The sequence below is a fragment of the Abramis brama genome (genome assembly GCF_963993115.1).
Source record: "Abramis brama genome assembly, chromosome: 16".
NCBI classification, from domain to species: Eukaryota; Metazoa; Chordata; class Actinopteri; order Cypriniformes; family Leuciscidae; genus Abramis; species Abramis brama.
In genome coordinates, this window is record NC_139978.1 from 22,583,937 (window position 1) to 22,599,443 (window position 15,507).

A 15,507-nucleotide genomic window follows, 5' to 3' on the forward strand; every position below is an offset into this window, starting at 1 on the left:
TTCAATGAGAAAAAGTAAACCCAAATACCTGAATTCAGCATCAACTATTTTTATCTCCTTGTACTGTAACGTGTTAACGGTCTGTGTGTGTGTTTGTGTCTTACAGCAGTGTATTTCAAGGTTCTGCAGTGTGTCTCTACACCATGAATGACATTCGGCGGGCATTTTTAGGGCCTTTTGCCCATAAAGAAGGACCCAATTATCAGTGGGTTCCTTTCCAGGGTAAAGTACCATACCCACGGCCAGGCATGGTGAGAACAGATTCATACGCCTCACATCATACACTATCATTCATAAGTTTGGGGTTGTCATTTTTTTTATGGTTTTGAAAGAAGTTTCTTATGCTCTCCAAGGCATCATCTAAAATACACAAAAAAAAACTGTTATACTGTGAAATAATATTACTATTTCAAATGAATGTTTTCTATTTTAATATATTTTAAAATATAATGCATTCCTGTGATAGCAAAGCTGAATTTTCAGCAGCCATTACTCCAGTCTTCAGTGTTACATTTGCTTTTTCATGATTCTTTGATGAATAGAAAGTAAATAAATAAAAAAACATAATTTATTTGAAATATATATATTTTTTTTACAATGTAAGTCTTTGCTGTCACATCTGATTAATTTAATGCATTCTTACTGAATAAAAGAATTAATAAAAATCGTATAGACCTCTAACTTTGAACTGTAGGGTAAGTATAGTGTAGTGTGAATGTTAGAAAAGTAAATATAGATTTAGATTTGTCAATAACTGGTTATAGTTTTGGACTTGCTGACCTATGTAGACTGTTGATATCATGTGAATGGGTTTTGCTTCCGGATTCTACAGATATCTCTTTCTCTCTCTCTCTTCCTCAGTGTCCCAGTAAGACCTTCGGCAGTTTTGAGTCAACTAAAGGTTTCCCTGATAACGTAATCCAGTTTGCAAGGCACCATCCGTTAATGTTTAATCCAGTAACTCCACTGGGGGGTCGGCCAGTGTTCCTGCGTACCGGAATACCATACAGCTTCACTCAGATTACCGTGGACCGTGTCAATGCAGCCGATGGACACTACGATGTAATGTTCATCGGCACAGGTAGAATACTGACTGAATATTGACAGAAGAATCTAGAGTCTAGACTAAACTGTCTTTACTGGTTACGGCCCTGGTTAAAGCCCCTCTGTTTTTCTCTGCAGATGTCGGCTCTGTGCTGAAGGTGATCTCTGTGCCCAAGGGAAGCTGGAGTAACACTGATCTTCTGCTGGAGGAGCTTCAGGTCTTTAAGGTGAGAGAAGGAATGTGGGAATTTTGCAACTGTTAGTGAGCTAAAGCAGTCAAAACATCTATTTATTAATGTCCTCATATGGAAAAAATAAATAAAAATTCTTGTTTAAATATAGGTTCATTCTAAAAATGATTAAAGCTTTCTTTTCTGGTTAAGGTTCTATTTGTTAACATTAGTTAGCTACAATAGTTTTTTTTTATATATATATACTTTGTTTATTGAGATACAACAACTTATGCCAGTATATTACAACAATATCGTACATTAAAAAGTTGGATCTCTTTTACATAATAATAATAAAAAAATAATACAAATAAAAAAAAAATAATATAAATTAAATAAATTAAAAAGGGAGAAAAACAAGAAAAAAAAATAAAATATTTTTTTTAAATATATATAAAAAAAAAACAGGCACAGGTCAATTAGGATAGCTACACATTAAGAAGAGTTGGAAGTAATCATGCATACAAGAGAAGCAAATCATGATATGAGAGAGGGTAATTTAGGAAAAATAGTAAATGACTAATGATTTACTAGTAATAACATGCAAGTGAAAATAGGTTGAAATAAAGGATATAAAGGGTTTCCAAATAGTCTTAAAAAAAGACAATTTACCTTTCAAAATGTATGTAATCTTTTCCATCGACAAACAAAAGGACATATTATTGATCCACTGTACAATAGGTGGCTTTTCCACTTTCTTCAAATACATAGTCATTAAAGGACAACTCCGGTGAAAAATGAACCTGGGGTTAATTAACACATGGTTACTGAGTCGATTGTTCCCTGGGATGTGTTTTCATGATTATAGAATGTAAAGAGTTTTATCTTTAAAAACAGATTAGCTTATAACGCTAGTATATGGGGCACAGAGTAAGTAAAAGTAAATCGCTAGTTAATACCACTAACAAGGCTCAAAATAGCCTCACACTAACACGGTAGCATAATGAGGGTCCTTACATGCAAACCGAAGCATTGAGAACTTTGTAAGTATACAGACAGTTTAATAAGAAGATACTTTATAAAGACAGTACATTACGCGTTTACAGACAGGATCCATCTTGGAAAACAGTCTCGACTAATCGAGCCACGAACGCCGTGCTACGTTAGATTTCACAAACGTAATTCCTATCGACCAGCTCACTTAGCACGGCGTTCGTGACTCGATTAGTCCTTAGAAAACCACGATCCTTAGAAATCTAAGGATATGTTCATTTTTAACTCTTCTCTCCATAAGAACAGTTTGGATTCTGAAGATTCTTTAGAGTATGACTCTAACAATTTATAAAACATCGATATTAAACCTTTAGATTGGGAAGGTTAGCTACTGTGAGTGCAACAAGCTGACTCACTAGCTTAGGACTTCAAAGTTCTTTTGTACTCAAACACGAAACGTCAAATAAAAGTCTTGAATCCAGAGTTCTTCGTTTGACTGTTTAATTATGAATCTCAAAAACATAAAAAATTAAAACTTAGGATATTTACTTTTCTTACAAATTAAATGTACAGTTACGTGTAGGTCAAAAGACTGTGTTGCTCCAAAGTCCAGTGGCTTCTGACTGTTTCGCGGGTAATATTTCTTTCATACTAAATCTAACAGCCAATCAAATTACATTATACTAAATCACTGGTTAACTGTTTACATTCCAATTTCTATGTTTTATTTGCAACACAGGTTTTCTCAGGTTTTACAAAATAAACTAAAATATTTTTACTTCCATAGAAATGGCTTCAACATATCCCGGTCCCTAATTGACTAGGCCTTAACATATCAATTATCAACTTAAACTTAAACTGAAGTCATTTATACTCTTACATTCAACTCTTTCTTTAATTCCTTTCAGCAAGAATCTTCTTTTCTTCATAGGCAAGTATTTAAGGTAAACGTTAACTGGTAAGTATTAACATACTTGACAACTAAATACTTTTCATAGACTATTCAAACTATTCAAATGGTAATTTGTACTCTATTCAAGTCCTTCTCTTCTATCTTCAGTCTTCTCCCTGCAACAAACAAAGTTTAGTTATTGGTCTTTGAATGATGCTGGTCTTCGTCCGAACCTCAGCACTTCTGACAACGCCTTTGGAGTCAGGCATCACTCTCATGACTCTGCCTAACATCCAGGAGTTTCTTGGCAGAAACGAATCTGCGACGAGAACGACATCTCCAACCTTGAAACTTCTACTTAAGCCGAGCCATTTTTGCCGTTCTTGCAGAAGCGGTAAGTATTCGTGAGTCCACCTTCGCCAGAACAGATCCACCATATATTGTATTTGTCTCCAGCGTCGGCGGGCGTAGACATCATCCTTAGTGAACACACCAGGTGGAAAACTAGGCTGTGTTTTCAACGCAAGCAGATGATTGGGCGTCAACGGCTCAAGATCATTTGGGTGATCTGTGTTCGTGGTTAAGGGTCTCCCATTGATGATGCTCTCAACTTCACATAGGAGAGTGTGTAGTCCTTCATCTTCTAAGAGCTGTTGCTTCACAACAGAGCTCAGCACTTTTCTCACGGTGCGAATTTGACGCTCCCAGATACCGCCGTGGTGAGACGCAGCAGGCGGGTTGAAAATCCATTGCACACCCTTTTTCATCATTACTTCATTGATACGAGACTGATCCAGCTCTGCCAATGCCTCACGCAGCTCTCGTTCAGCGCCGACAAAGTTCGTGCCATTGTCAGAGCGAATAATTGACACTTGACCTCTTCTGGCTTGAAAACGCCGTATGGCATTAATACATGAATCGGTGTCAAGAGAATGGGCTACTTCTATATGCGCTGCCCTGACAGTTAAACATGTAAAAAGCACTCCATAACGCTTAACCTTTGCACGTCCTCTTCTGACCTCGAAAGGTCCAAAATAATCCACACCCGTGTTGGTGAAGGGTGGTTTGTCAGGGAGCAGACGGTCTTGTGGCAGATCCGCCATTTTCTGCTCTCCTGCCTTTGCATGCAGTCTTCTGCAGAGGTTGCACTCTGAAATCACTTTTCTTGCTGCTGCATTGGCTCTTGGTATCCAATACCGTTGTCGCAATATGGCTAAGACATGGTTCCTACCTCCATGTCCACACTCTTGATGGATGTGGTGGAGAATGAGGTGAGCTATTCTGTGCTGTTTATGCAGAATGGCAGGATGCTTGGCCTCCTCAGGCATCGCCGATCTGTTCAAACGTCCTCCTACTCTCAACACACCATCTTGCAAATATGGATCCAGTTTGAAGATAGAACTGTTCTTTTTCACACGGGAGCCTGCCAACTGCAAGGCTTGTATCTCCTCCGTGTAAGCTTGTTTCTGACTGTATTTAACCAGTTCAATTTCAGCTCTGGATAGATCTTCCACGGTGAGTTTTCTTTTTTCCAGGCTCTTCTTGCACATCACCATTTGCTGTTCAACTATAGATCTACATTTCTCTGGATCATTCTCATTTTGCTGTATGTTCTGTTCAAACTCTTTTCTTTTCTCGCTCAGGTGTCGTAACATCCTTCTCAAGAGCAAAATCCAGGCTGCCGCCTTTTTCAGCTTATGCCAACTGGAGTAATACTCAACAAGCTGGTTCAGTGGATCTGTGCACTCGTTTAAGTTTGCGCATGACACTGCAGCGGATGTCTTCACCTCAACATCATCTTCAATCAGGTAAGGACACTGTTCAGGTTGTTCCGGCCATTCAACATCCTTTTGCAGGAAACTAGGACCCTGAAACCAGCTCTTACTTTCTATGAAGCTCTGGATCTTCAAACCTCTTGAAGCCTGATCTGCTGGATTTTGTGAGGTATTGACATACTTCCACTGAGAAGATGTAGTCGCTTCTCTAATGAAAGAGACACGGTTTGCCACAAACGTCTTGAAACGAAGGGCATCGTTTTTGATGTACTTCAGTACTGTTGTACTATCCGTCCAGAAGACTGACTCCATCAGGGGAACTTCAAGTTCTTCTTTCAACATCTGATCGAGCTTGACTGCAACAGTCGCTGCTGTCAACTCCATTCTCGGGATCGTAATCTGTTTGAGTGGAGCGACTCTGGACTTTCCCATCAAGAATGATACATGTTTCTCACCCCGGTCATTTGTCAACAAGAGATACGACACAACGCCATACCCATCTTGACTAGCGTCTGAGAAATTGTGGATTTGAGCAGTGTTTGTGGGCCCAAATGCAGAGGGTTTGAAACATCTGTTCAGACTGAGTTCTGAAAGTTTGTCTAAGTCTGTCAGCCACTTCATCCATGTCCGGCATGATTTTTCATTGATCTCTTCATCCCAACCTTTCTTCTCTTGGCAGAGATCTCTTAAAATGAGCTTGATAGGTAGTAGGAGTGGTGCCAAAAAACCCATTGGGTCATACACTGAACTGACTACAGATAAAATGCCCCGTCTTGTGCATGGCTTGTCCGGCAGATGTATTTTGAACCTGAAGCTGTCAGAACTTGTGCACCACTGTACGCCTAATGCCCGTTCCACTGGCAACTCATCATACTCCAAATCGAGATCTTTGACTTCAGCCGCTCGTTCGTGGTCAGGAATAGATCCCAACAGGGCTCTGCTGTTGCTGACCCACTTAGTCAAATGGAAACCACCACTGGCACACAACGTCATCAGCTCTCTCGCAAGAGCAACGGCTTTGTCTTCTGTGGCTACTGACTTCAAACAGTCATCCACATAGAAGTTCTTGAGGACTGTCTGTGTGGCTTCTGGGGTACTCTTTGATACTGCATCTTCCGCTGTTCTTCTTAATGCATATGACGCACAACTAGGGGATGATGTAGCACCGAACAGATGCACACACATTCTGTACTCTTCTGCTTTCACATTCAGATTACCATCTGGCCACCAGAGAAAGCGTAGCATATCTGTGTCCATGTCTGGAATCCGCACCTGGTAAAACATGGACTCGATATCTGCCATCATGGCGACATGCTCCTGTCTGAATCTCAGCAACACTCCGATGAGGGTGTTAGTTAGGTCAGGCCCTTGCAACAACTGGTCATTTAGCGATACACCTTGGTAAGTTGCTGCACAGTCAAAGACGACTCTGAGTTTCTTCTTTTTTGGATGGTACACCCCATGGTGTGGAATGAACCATACTCTTCCATCACTGCGAATCAACTGTTCTTCTGGAATCCTTACTGCATAGCCTTTTTCCAGTATGTTGTCCATAAAAGCCTTGTACTCTTGAAAGAAATCTGTATTCCTATTGAACTTCCTTTTCAAAGAGTTAAGCCTCTGTTCAGCAATACCACGGTTGCACGGCATCTTCACCTTGTCATCCTTCAAAGGCAACTTGATGCGGAAGTGACCATTCACGAGCTGAGCTGATGTTGTCACTGTATGCATGAACTTCTTATCATGTTGCGACTGTTCTCGTCTGTCGTCACATCTTCTTTCTGGAAAATCTGCATTGTAGTGCTTTATCAGCATGTCATCCACGCTAATCAAAGAAATACGGTTGACAAGGAAACTTTGTCTTTTGCCATTATCTGATTCCTTCTCTTGGCATCTGCTGATTGGCCCATTGACAACCCAGCCAAGAGCTGTCTTCACAGCATATGGTCCGTCGTTCTGGCTATTAATGATCTCCCATGGCTCCATGGCTTTGTACGCGTTGACACCGATGAGCAGACCAACTTCTGCTTCAAGTTTTGGGAGATGGACTCGACTCAGGTAAGACCACTTCTCCAAATCTTTCTTCTGTGGGATGTTGGCCTTTTTTGCAGGTATATCTGGCTGAGTATACACATTGGGAAGCTGAATATAATCTTGCTCCTCTAAGCCACACACCTCCAAATCAGTAAGTTCATAGCTATTCACTTTCTGTTCTTGCGCTATAGTACGAAGCAGGAACTCTGTCTTTCTGCCTCGCATATTCAACTTCTTTGCCAATTCTTCAGTGCAGAAAGTCGCTGTACTTCCTTGATCCAGGAAAGCATAGGTCTTGATTATCTTTGTGTCTTTCTTGTGTTTTATCTGCACAGGTACGATGGGAAGAATACACTCACTACTCCCAGCCCCAGTATGATCACCTCTTCTGCACCCTGCAGACACGAGAGCACTTGTGACTTCACTTGTACTTTGTGAGCTGTCATCTGCACTGTTGTTCTTTGATGAAGCATCTTCTTTAACAATGTGCAAGATAGCTGGGTGTTTGAATGAACAATCTGGACAAGAGGCTCTTTTTTTACAGTCCTTGGACATATGACCTGCCGTCAGACACCCAAAACAAAGACCGTTCGTTTTCAAGAACTGAATTCTTTCTTTCAATGGCTGTTCTCGAATCTTGTTGCACACATTTAGTGCATGGTTCTTCTGGCAGTAAAGACAGGGACTTTGAAAGACACTTGCTGACTTGACTGCAAAAGGTTTCTTTTCAGGTTGGCTTTTACTGACATTATTTTCAGTAGCAGACACATTCACAGCAAAGCTGCTTCTTTTAGACTCACTTTTTCTAATGCTTGGTTGCTTTTTTGAGTTGTTCTGATTACTTGAAGTGGAGTCCAGGATGTCTCCAAACAGCGGGTCATTGGCAACCTTTGCTTGACGGTACACATATTCCACTAAATCAGGAAATCTGGCTCTTTTTCTTGTTCTTTCTTGAATGTCATAAGCGTAACTTCTCCATCTTTCTTTCAGTTTGAATGGAAGTTTGGATAAAATGGACTTCATGTTGGTAGGATTGTTCATTTCGTCCATATAGTCCACATCATTCACTGTGTTACAACATCCTACCAAGAACAAAGCAAAAGCATTCAATCCTTTTCTATCTTCTGGCCTTATCTGAGGCCATTCCATAGCTTTCTTGATATAAGCTGTAGCGATGGCCATTTCATCTCCATAGTGACGATCAAGCAGTTCTCTGGCTTCTTTATAAGCTCTGTCAGGTTTCATGTGCTCACAGCTCCGAATGAGATCAAGTGGCTCTCCACTCGTGAACTGTTCAAGATAGTACAGTCGGTCTTGATGACTGTCTGTTTTACTGTCAATAGCATGCTCGAATGCCCTTATGAAAGATCTGTAAGTCAGAGGATCTCCTGTAAATGTAGGTATGTCTCTTTGAGGCAGTTGAGACAAACTCTGTTGTTTAATGAGCATCTTGGTGACTTCATTTTGACGCTGTAGCACTTCGTACAGGCTATCTGTAGAAGAATCAGTGTGATCATGAGGATTAAGATGTGGCGTGCTGCTGACAGCATCAAACCTTGACAACGACTTTCTTCTCTCTGAAGCACCAACTTGAGTGGCTGGCTTTGGATTGAAGGGTCTACGCATCATGGGTTCAAATCTGGATCCTGAAGGTGGCTCTAATAAATCATATTTAGATTCCTGAGCATCTTCAAAATCTTCGTACACCTTTAGTTTGGCATCTGAAGCAGCAAGCTCAGTTTCAAGTTCTAATTCCTCTTTTCTAATTCTCAACCGAATTTCTTCCTGCTCTATTGCTTCTCTCTTTTTCATTGCTGCAGCTCTTGCCAACAGTGCTTCACGTTCAGCTTTAATTCTCAGCATTGCAGAATTAGTACTGGAAGTGCGGCTTACTACGGAGTTAGCTCTAGACACACTATCATGTGGCTTAATAGCATCTTCTTCATCTTTTAAGACATCTGCAATCCATTTGTTTGTGTTTTCTATTAACTGCTGAAATTCCGAATATCTGTTCTTGAAAGCATCTTGATCCGCTTTCTTATCATCTTCATCTATTAACTCACACAATTCTTCATTAATTCGTTCATACTCTCTTACGCATCTTTCAAAACTTAACAATGCTTCATCTTTAATGAGATTAACATTGTGTTCATTTTCCTTCAATTTGGCTAAATCATTCTTCTGTTTGGTTATTTGTGCCAACTTTCCCTTGCGTTCTCCTTTCAGCCTTTGTAGTTTCTCCTCTACAGCCTTTAATGTGGCCTTTGGCGCCCTCTTTTGGTCAACACATGCAGCTGCGCTTTCATCTGCCATGTCATGTCACTTTAAAATCTTCACACAGAAAACTGTCACAATTCCTATTGTACAGCTTCTAATCTTCTTATAAACACTCGTTTAAAAGAGTCACTGATGTGCAGGATTTCTTTATGTAAAGCTCTATGACTTTCAGAACGAAATATCCAGAGAGCATTTAGCCTACTGTCACTTTTAGACGATGAAGAAAATATCAGACCTGTTCCAGGGAAAGTTTCATTCAACCGACTCACACTGCAGGTAGGCTACCTCTGGCTTTCTTTCTGTCTTTTTTGAGCTGCGATGTAGTTTTCGTCCATATTGGTATGTTATCTTTATCATCCGCTAGCGAGTTTCCCTCAGATCAGCCAGAGAAAGTCAGCCCCATCCCCATCGTTTAGCTCGCCGTCATTACGAGCGAGCGCGTCTTTCTTTAGCGATCTTCTCACGCGGCTCGTCTTTCGGATTCGTCGAGCAATCTTCTTTCACTTGATATTTTGACTATGTCGATCAGTCTTTTGACTTTGATGTGAGTGCAACAAGCTGACTCACTAGCTTAGGACTTCAAAGTTCTTTTGTACTCAAACACGAAACGTCAAATAAAAGTCTTGAATCCAGAGTTCTTCGTTTGACTGTTTAATTATGAATCTCAAAAACATAAAAAATTAAAACTTAGGATATTTACTTTTCTTACAAATTAAATGTACAGTTACGTGTAGGTCAAAAGACTGTGTTGCTCCAAAGTCCAGTGGCTTCTGACTGTTTCGCGGGTAATATTTCTTTCATACTAAATCTAACAGCCAATCAAATTACATTATACTAAATCACTGGTTAACTGTTTACATTCCAATTTCTATGTTTTATTTGCAACACAGGTTTTCTCAGGTTTTACAAAATAAACTAAAATATTTTTACTTCCATAGAAATGGCTTCAACAGCTACAATAGTTAACATGAACTAACAAAAAGCATTTATTAATCTCAGTTAATTATTAAAATCAAAGTTGTCTTTGTTAATGACATGAATAATTGTATTTGTATTATCTAACATTAACAAAGATGAATAAATACTATAACAAATGTATTGCTTATTGTTAAGTAGTTAATGACGGGGCTTTATTGTAAAGTGTTACCAACAGACTCTTGTACTGCCTTCTTATTGCAGGATTCTTCATCTATTACCAGTATGCAGATTTCCTCTAAACGGGTGAGAATGAGTCTTGGTTTTTATAAAATATCAGCTATTTTTAAACAGGAGTATTAAAGAATCACATGAAAGCAGTATATTAATAAATCATGTGATGATTTTCTCTCTCTTTCTACAGCAACAGCTGTACATTGGCTCAGATACAGGTGTTGTCCAGGTTCCTCTGCACCGCTGCAGTATGTACGGTAAAGCCTGTGCCGAGTGCTGCCTGGCTCGAGATCCATACTGTGCCTGGGACGGACACACCTGCACACGCTACCTGCCAAACACAAAACGGTAAAACCTTCATTAATGGCTTTATTCAAACCTGTTGTTTTGAATTTTAGACCTCGTAGAAATCTGATTCAAATTGAAAAATAGATGCATTTAGAGACAGTCAAACCTATGAAGTATTTTTTGTTAAGGTTTTTTATATATATATTTTTGTGTGTATTGATGTGTGTAGAAGGTTCCGGCGTCAGGATGTGAGGAATGGGGATCCCAATGCTCTCTGCTCAGGAGGTAAGACTACAGTACCTCTGTCAGCCTCTAGGAGGAGTCATTTCTCTGTTCTCACTACTGTTATTCATTCACATTGTGAATTAAAGCAATAGTTCTCAACTGGTGGGTCACAAGTCTGCTCACATGTATCAGAGATAAAATACACGACTACTCAAAAGTTTGGGGTCAGTAAGAGTTTTAAAAACAAAAATTAATATTTTTATTCAGCAAGAAAGACTTTTATTTTGTTACAAAAGATTTCTATTTCAAATATATGCAGTTCTTTTCAACTTTCTATTCTATTAAAAAAAAAATGTATCTTGGTTTCTACAAAAATATTAATCAGCACAACTGTTTTCAACATTGTTAATAATTAGAAATGTTTCTTGAGCAGCAAATCAGCATATTATAATTATTTCTGAAGGATCATGTGACACTAAAGACAGGAGTAATGATGCTGAAAATGTTAAAAATGTTAATCTCAAAATTATTATCCATTTTCATACTGTACATCTACTGATTTTAATTTTTAAATTGTATAGAATAGTTGCATAGAATTTTTATATTGCCTATTTATCAGTTATCTGCCATAACATTTAAATAATAATTGTGTTATTGCTGTTGACCAGAATTTTAATATCAGTGCATTTCTTTTTTACACATTCTTGAGCCTGTGCAGCCTGTTACTTTTTTGTTTACTTTTTGGTAACATTTTTGTATGATACACAATTTGTTACTGTGTTGTGTGTGTCGCTTCTTGATATACAGTGTAAAATCGAAAGTAAAATGATTTAAAATGATTTCTAATATGAGTAACTAGAATGACCATGGGTGAGAAGTGACAATGCAAGTATAACAGTGTGTTGCGTGTGTGTCCTGCAGACCATCAGAAGCAGCGTGTCCTGGAGAAGAGGCTGTACGCTGTGGATGGAAGCAGCTCCTTCCTGGAATGTATCCCAAAATCACTACAGGCCCAGATTACATGGACCTATCAGAAGCATCCGGAAAACCCACGGGAGGAGGTGAGAGAGAGCAGAGAGTGGCAGGCTGGGGAAGATATGTCAGGTTATTAGAGAAAGAGATTATAGAGGTTATTATAGAGAAAGACGGATGCAGACAGCATTGATAAGAGATGATAAATGTGTGTCTTTGTTTAAATTAATGACTTTCATTCTCTCTCGCCTATCAGTGTAATCACTACTGATGCTTGATGCATTCATTGTGTATGTGTGTGTGTGTTCACAGGTTCGTCTAGATGACCGTATTTTGCAGACCGAGCGAGGCCTGTTGGTGAGACGAGCCGTGCGTAGAGATGGCGGCGTGTATCAGTGCCACGCGATGGAACATGGATTCACCCAGACCCTCCTTGCGATCACGCTGGAGATTTTGCCTTTGGCTGGCCCCGCCCCCTCCGCTCTTAACCCTCGCAGCCCTGCACACACCAATCACGGGCAGTCCACCAATCAAAAGCTGTGGTACAGGGACTTCATGCAGTTGGTGGATCACCCAAACCTAAACACAGTCGACCAGATCTGTGAGCAAGTTTGGTCACGCAAGCACAGCCTATCAGGGAAGACCGCGCCAGGTCCAGCCAATGAGGCGCCGGCTCACGATCCGCTGCACTCTAAAAAGTGGAAGCACCTGAAGGAAGTGAGGAAAGGACGAAATCGCAGAACGCATGACGGTAGACCCGCACCCAGAGCGCCGCGGAGCGCGGGAGAGTAGCGAGGGGTGAGAGGCCGAGTTGAAAGAGAGACTGAGAGACAGAAAGGAAGAGCAAAATAACCACTGGAGGTGGACAGATTCTCACACAGCATCTCATTCATTGACTGCTTATTGCCTGTTCAGCTTTTTATTACCCCTGTGACGACACTCCACTGCCTGTTATTAGTCTCTATATACTCTATTGGCCTCATCTCCAGTCTGAAGACTCAATCTAGTGCCCCCACGACCCCAATCCCGCTCCCGTCAGCATCTTTTACTCCTAACCTTCCAACTCCTGATGACTATCCAGAAACCCACACTCCATCCAGTTCATCTAAAATACTAACACAAACTCAAGGTCCTGAAGTCCAAAAAATCCCTTTGAGTTGTAACCGGAAAATCTTCGAGACGCAAAGACATGCATGTGCTGCGTAAATCAGTAAACACAGGCTCTTGTGGACACGCATTGAGTAAATCATGTATACTCTTCTATGTTTTCATGGGTGTTTGTGCTACATGTGTTCTGTAGATTAGATTATCCTCTCACTTTGGCCCTGACTCACCAGCACCAGATGAACATCATCACTCTTCTTCTTCTTCCTTCACTGCTTGAAGACTTAAAACACAACATTTCAAGCAAACAAAAGACAAAAAAGGAGGAAAAAACTGTACATTTGTGATCTGGTAAGGCTGTAGCTACTATGAGTGTAAGTGCTTAAGTAAATGTTTTTTTTCATTTGACAGTAATTCTATACCTTGAAAGCGGTCAGCGAAATTTACATTTCTGGCACGTCTACAAAGTAACAAAGGTGAATTACTATTTTGAGATACTAAGTTATGTGTCAGGTGTTCTGATTATGTGTTGTATGAGACTGAGATGGACAGGGGCATTATGGGTAATGTGGTCTGGGACCAGTTAAGGAAATCTACAGAGAAACCTTTTTAGATACTTTTTAGGTCTAATCTCTGAACTAACCTGTTGAAACTGAATAAGGCAGAATAGTTATGTATATTTGAATGTGTCTGTGTAAGATTTTGAGAGTGAGATTTTCCCGCTTTTTTTACAGCTCTACCATATTCACTGTTTAAATGAGCATCAATATTCTGTAACCGCACAGCTAATGTCTTATGTATGCTAGTACATAATGGGTTAAATGAGAAAACACGGATCCAAGGCCATCTCTCAAGACAAGAAACAAGAAAAAAAAGTGCCCAAGAAAAATGTTCTTAGCTCTGACTCTGACAATTCAGATGAATATTTAAAATAACACATTTAAGAGTCTAGCCAATTGTCCATTTATTTTTTATGAACTCTTTCTGTCTCTTGGGAAAAGGAGTGTTGAATTACTCAGTAAATGCATGTTTACAGACGCTTGAAGCCAAATTTCTTTTTTAATGCATTGCATACAGCGATGTGGGAGCGAATCATACAGATTCCAAAAGTCAAATTCTACAAATGTACCATGGAGCGTCCTGGGGAGAAAAATATAATTAAGTATAGTCGCTACTTTTACAAGGTAAATGAGTGGTGCTCGCGCAGGAGTTATAGTGGACCCGATGGCCTCGCGCTGTGTTGTTATGGCGCTCTCTTCTGGTGTTTGTGGTTTCTGCTGTGTCGGATGAGAGAAACTCGACATTAAATTAATCAATTACGAATCCGATTCATTTGTAAACGGATGTAAGAATGTTTTGAGTAGAACTGGTGGGTTATCATGTGGTAGTATTTATATCAGTTGTCTAAAAGTTATAGCTACTTAACGGTAATTTTTTGCATGACTTTAAACGTCTTGAGAGTTTTTGTTTGTTTTACAATGAAAAAAAGACCATGTTTTAAAACTGTTCTGCGAGATTATCTGATATGTTCATCGTATATTTATGGCTCGATAAGCTAATGTGTTGTTGTGGTTTGTGAAAAAACTGACCTATGTGTAATGAGGAGAATATGAGAACATCTTTGTGTGTATATTTTGAAATTCTTTCCCTTCTTTTGAATACATAACCTAACACGACACACTCTAAAATCACATTATTGGTAATTTAAAAGACTATCCAAACAGCATTTCCAACTAATCCGGTTCTCTTTCTGCTTTGTGACGCTTCTCAGCTTTTGAGATAGAGAGAGTGAGAGAGAGTGTGTCTGTGTCAATGTGAGAGAGGCTCTGTGTGTTTGTGCTGTTAAATATTAGAATTTCTGTACATTGGGGAAAAGTGTGAGTTTCATTTTGTGGACAAGTCAAAGGTCAAAGGCCAAAGTTGACATGAACACTGTATTACTCCCTGGGTATTTTCTCTGTGGATTGTTGCATCAGACTGTAAACGATTAACACAATAAAACATACAGTTAATTCAAAATAACTCCTCTGTTTTATTTTTGATAGAGCGAGTGTGAGTTAAGAGAAAGAATGAAAATTGCGACAAAACTTTTTGTCAAAGATTGCATTAGCGCAATCTCACCACTCGAGTGCGCTGCTGTGCACGCTGTGTTTCACGCTAGTTGTCACACTTTAATTCCATAGAAGGTCTTTTAAATTCGGTTTCCGTACAAAAAAATTACGAAACATAAATATTTATGAAACATAAAATGATTCTTTGAAACAGCAATAAGATAAACTTTTTTTAATTGCAAACAATATGCAAAACATGCACAACATAAAACGCAACAACTTGCCACACATTTTCCGTTCTGTCTGCTAATTGGTTAGTAATGTCTCTCATTTTCTGTGTCTGTGACAGCTGTAATGATTAATGATGCTAATTAGGCCTAATTAACCCTTCATTATACTCCTTAACCTCTCAGCCTCTCATTAGAGGTGTTGATTTAAGAAAGCATGGTCTCAGTGTCGACAGACTATAGATTCTTGCACTCATATTTTCTTTTCTGTCTTTCGCTCTGTCTCACATACGTCAGATCAGACCG

At 39.5% G+C, this 15,507-nt stretch overlaps 1 protein-coding gene across 1 annotated transcript in view; it reads left to right on the top strand.

The window, feature by feature from the left end:
• sema3b (sema domain, immunoglobulin domain (Ig), short basic domain, secreted, (semaphorin) 3B) overlaps nucleotides 1-14,939 on the top strand; it is a 42,819-nt gene extending 27,880 nt beyond the window's left edge. Inside the window, exons 11-18 of the mRNA XM_084087331.1 lie at nucleotides 107-251; nucleotides 862-1,081; nucleotides 1,183-1,271; nucleotides 10,365-10,406; nucleotides 10,525-10,682; nucleotides 10,852-10,907; nucleotides 11,769-11,908; nucleotides 12,132-14,939. Of these exons, the coding sequence (XP_083943457.1) occupies nucleotides 107-251; nucleotides 862-1,081; nucleotides 1,183-1,271; nucleotides 10,365-10,406; nucleotides 10,525-10,682; nucleotides 10,852-10,907; nucleotides 11,769-11,908; nucleotides 12,132-12,611 (1,330 nt within the window). The 3' untranslated portion in view covers nucleotides 12,612-14,939. The remainder of the gene's footprint in view (nucleotides 1-106; nucleotides 252-861; nucleotides 1,082-1,182; nucleotides 1,272-10,364; nucleotides 10,407-10,524; nucleotides 10,683-10,851; nucleotides 10,908-11,768; nucleotides 11,909-12,131) is intronic.
• The last annotated feature ends 568 nt before the right edge of the window (nucleotides 14,940-15,507 follow it).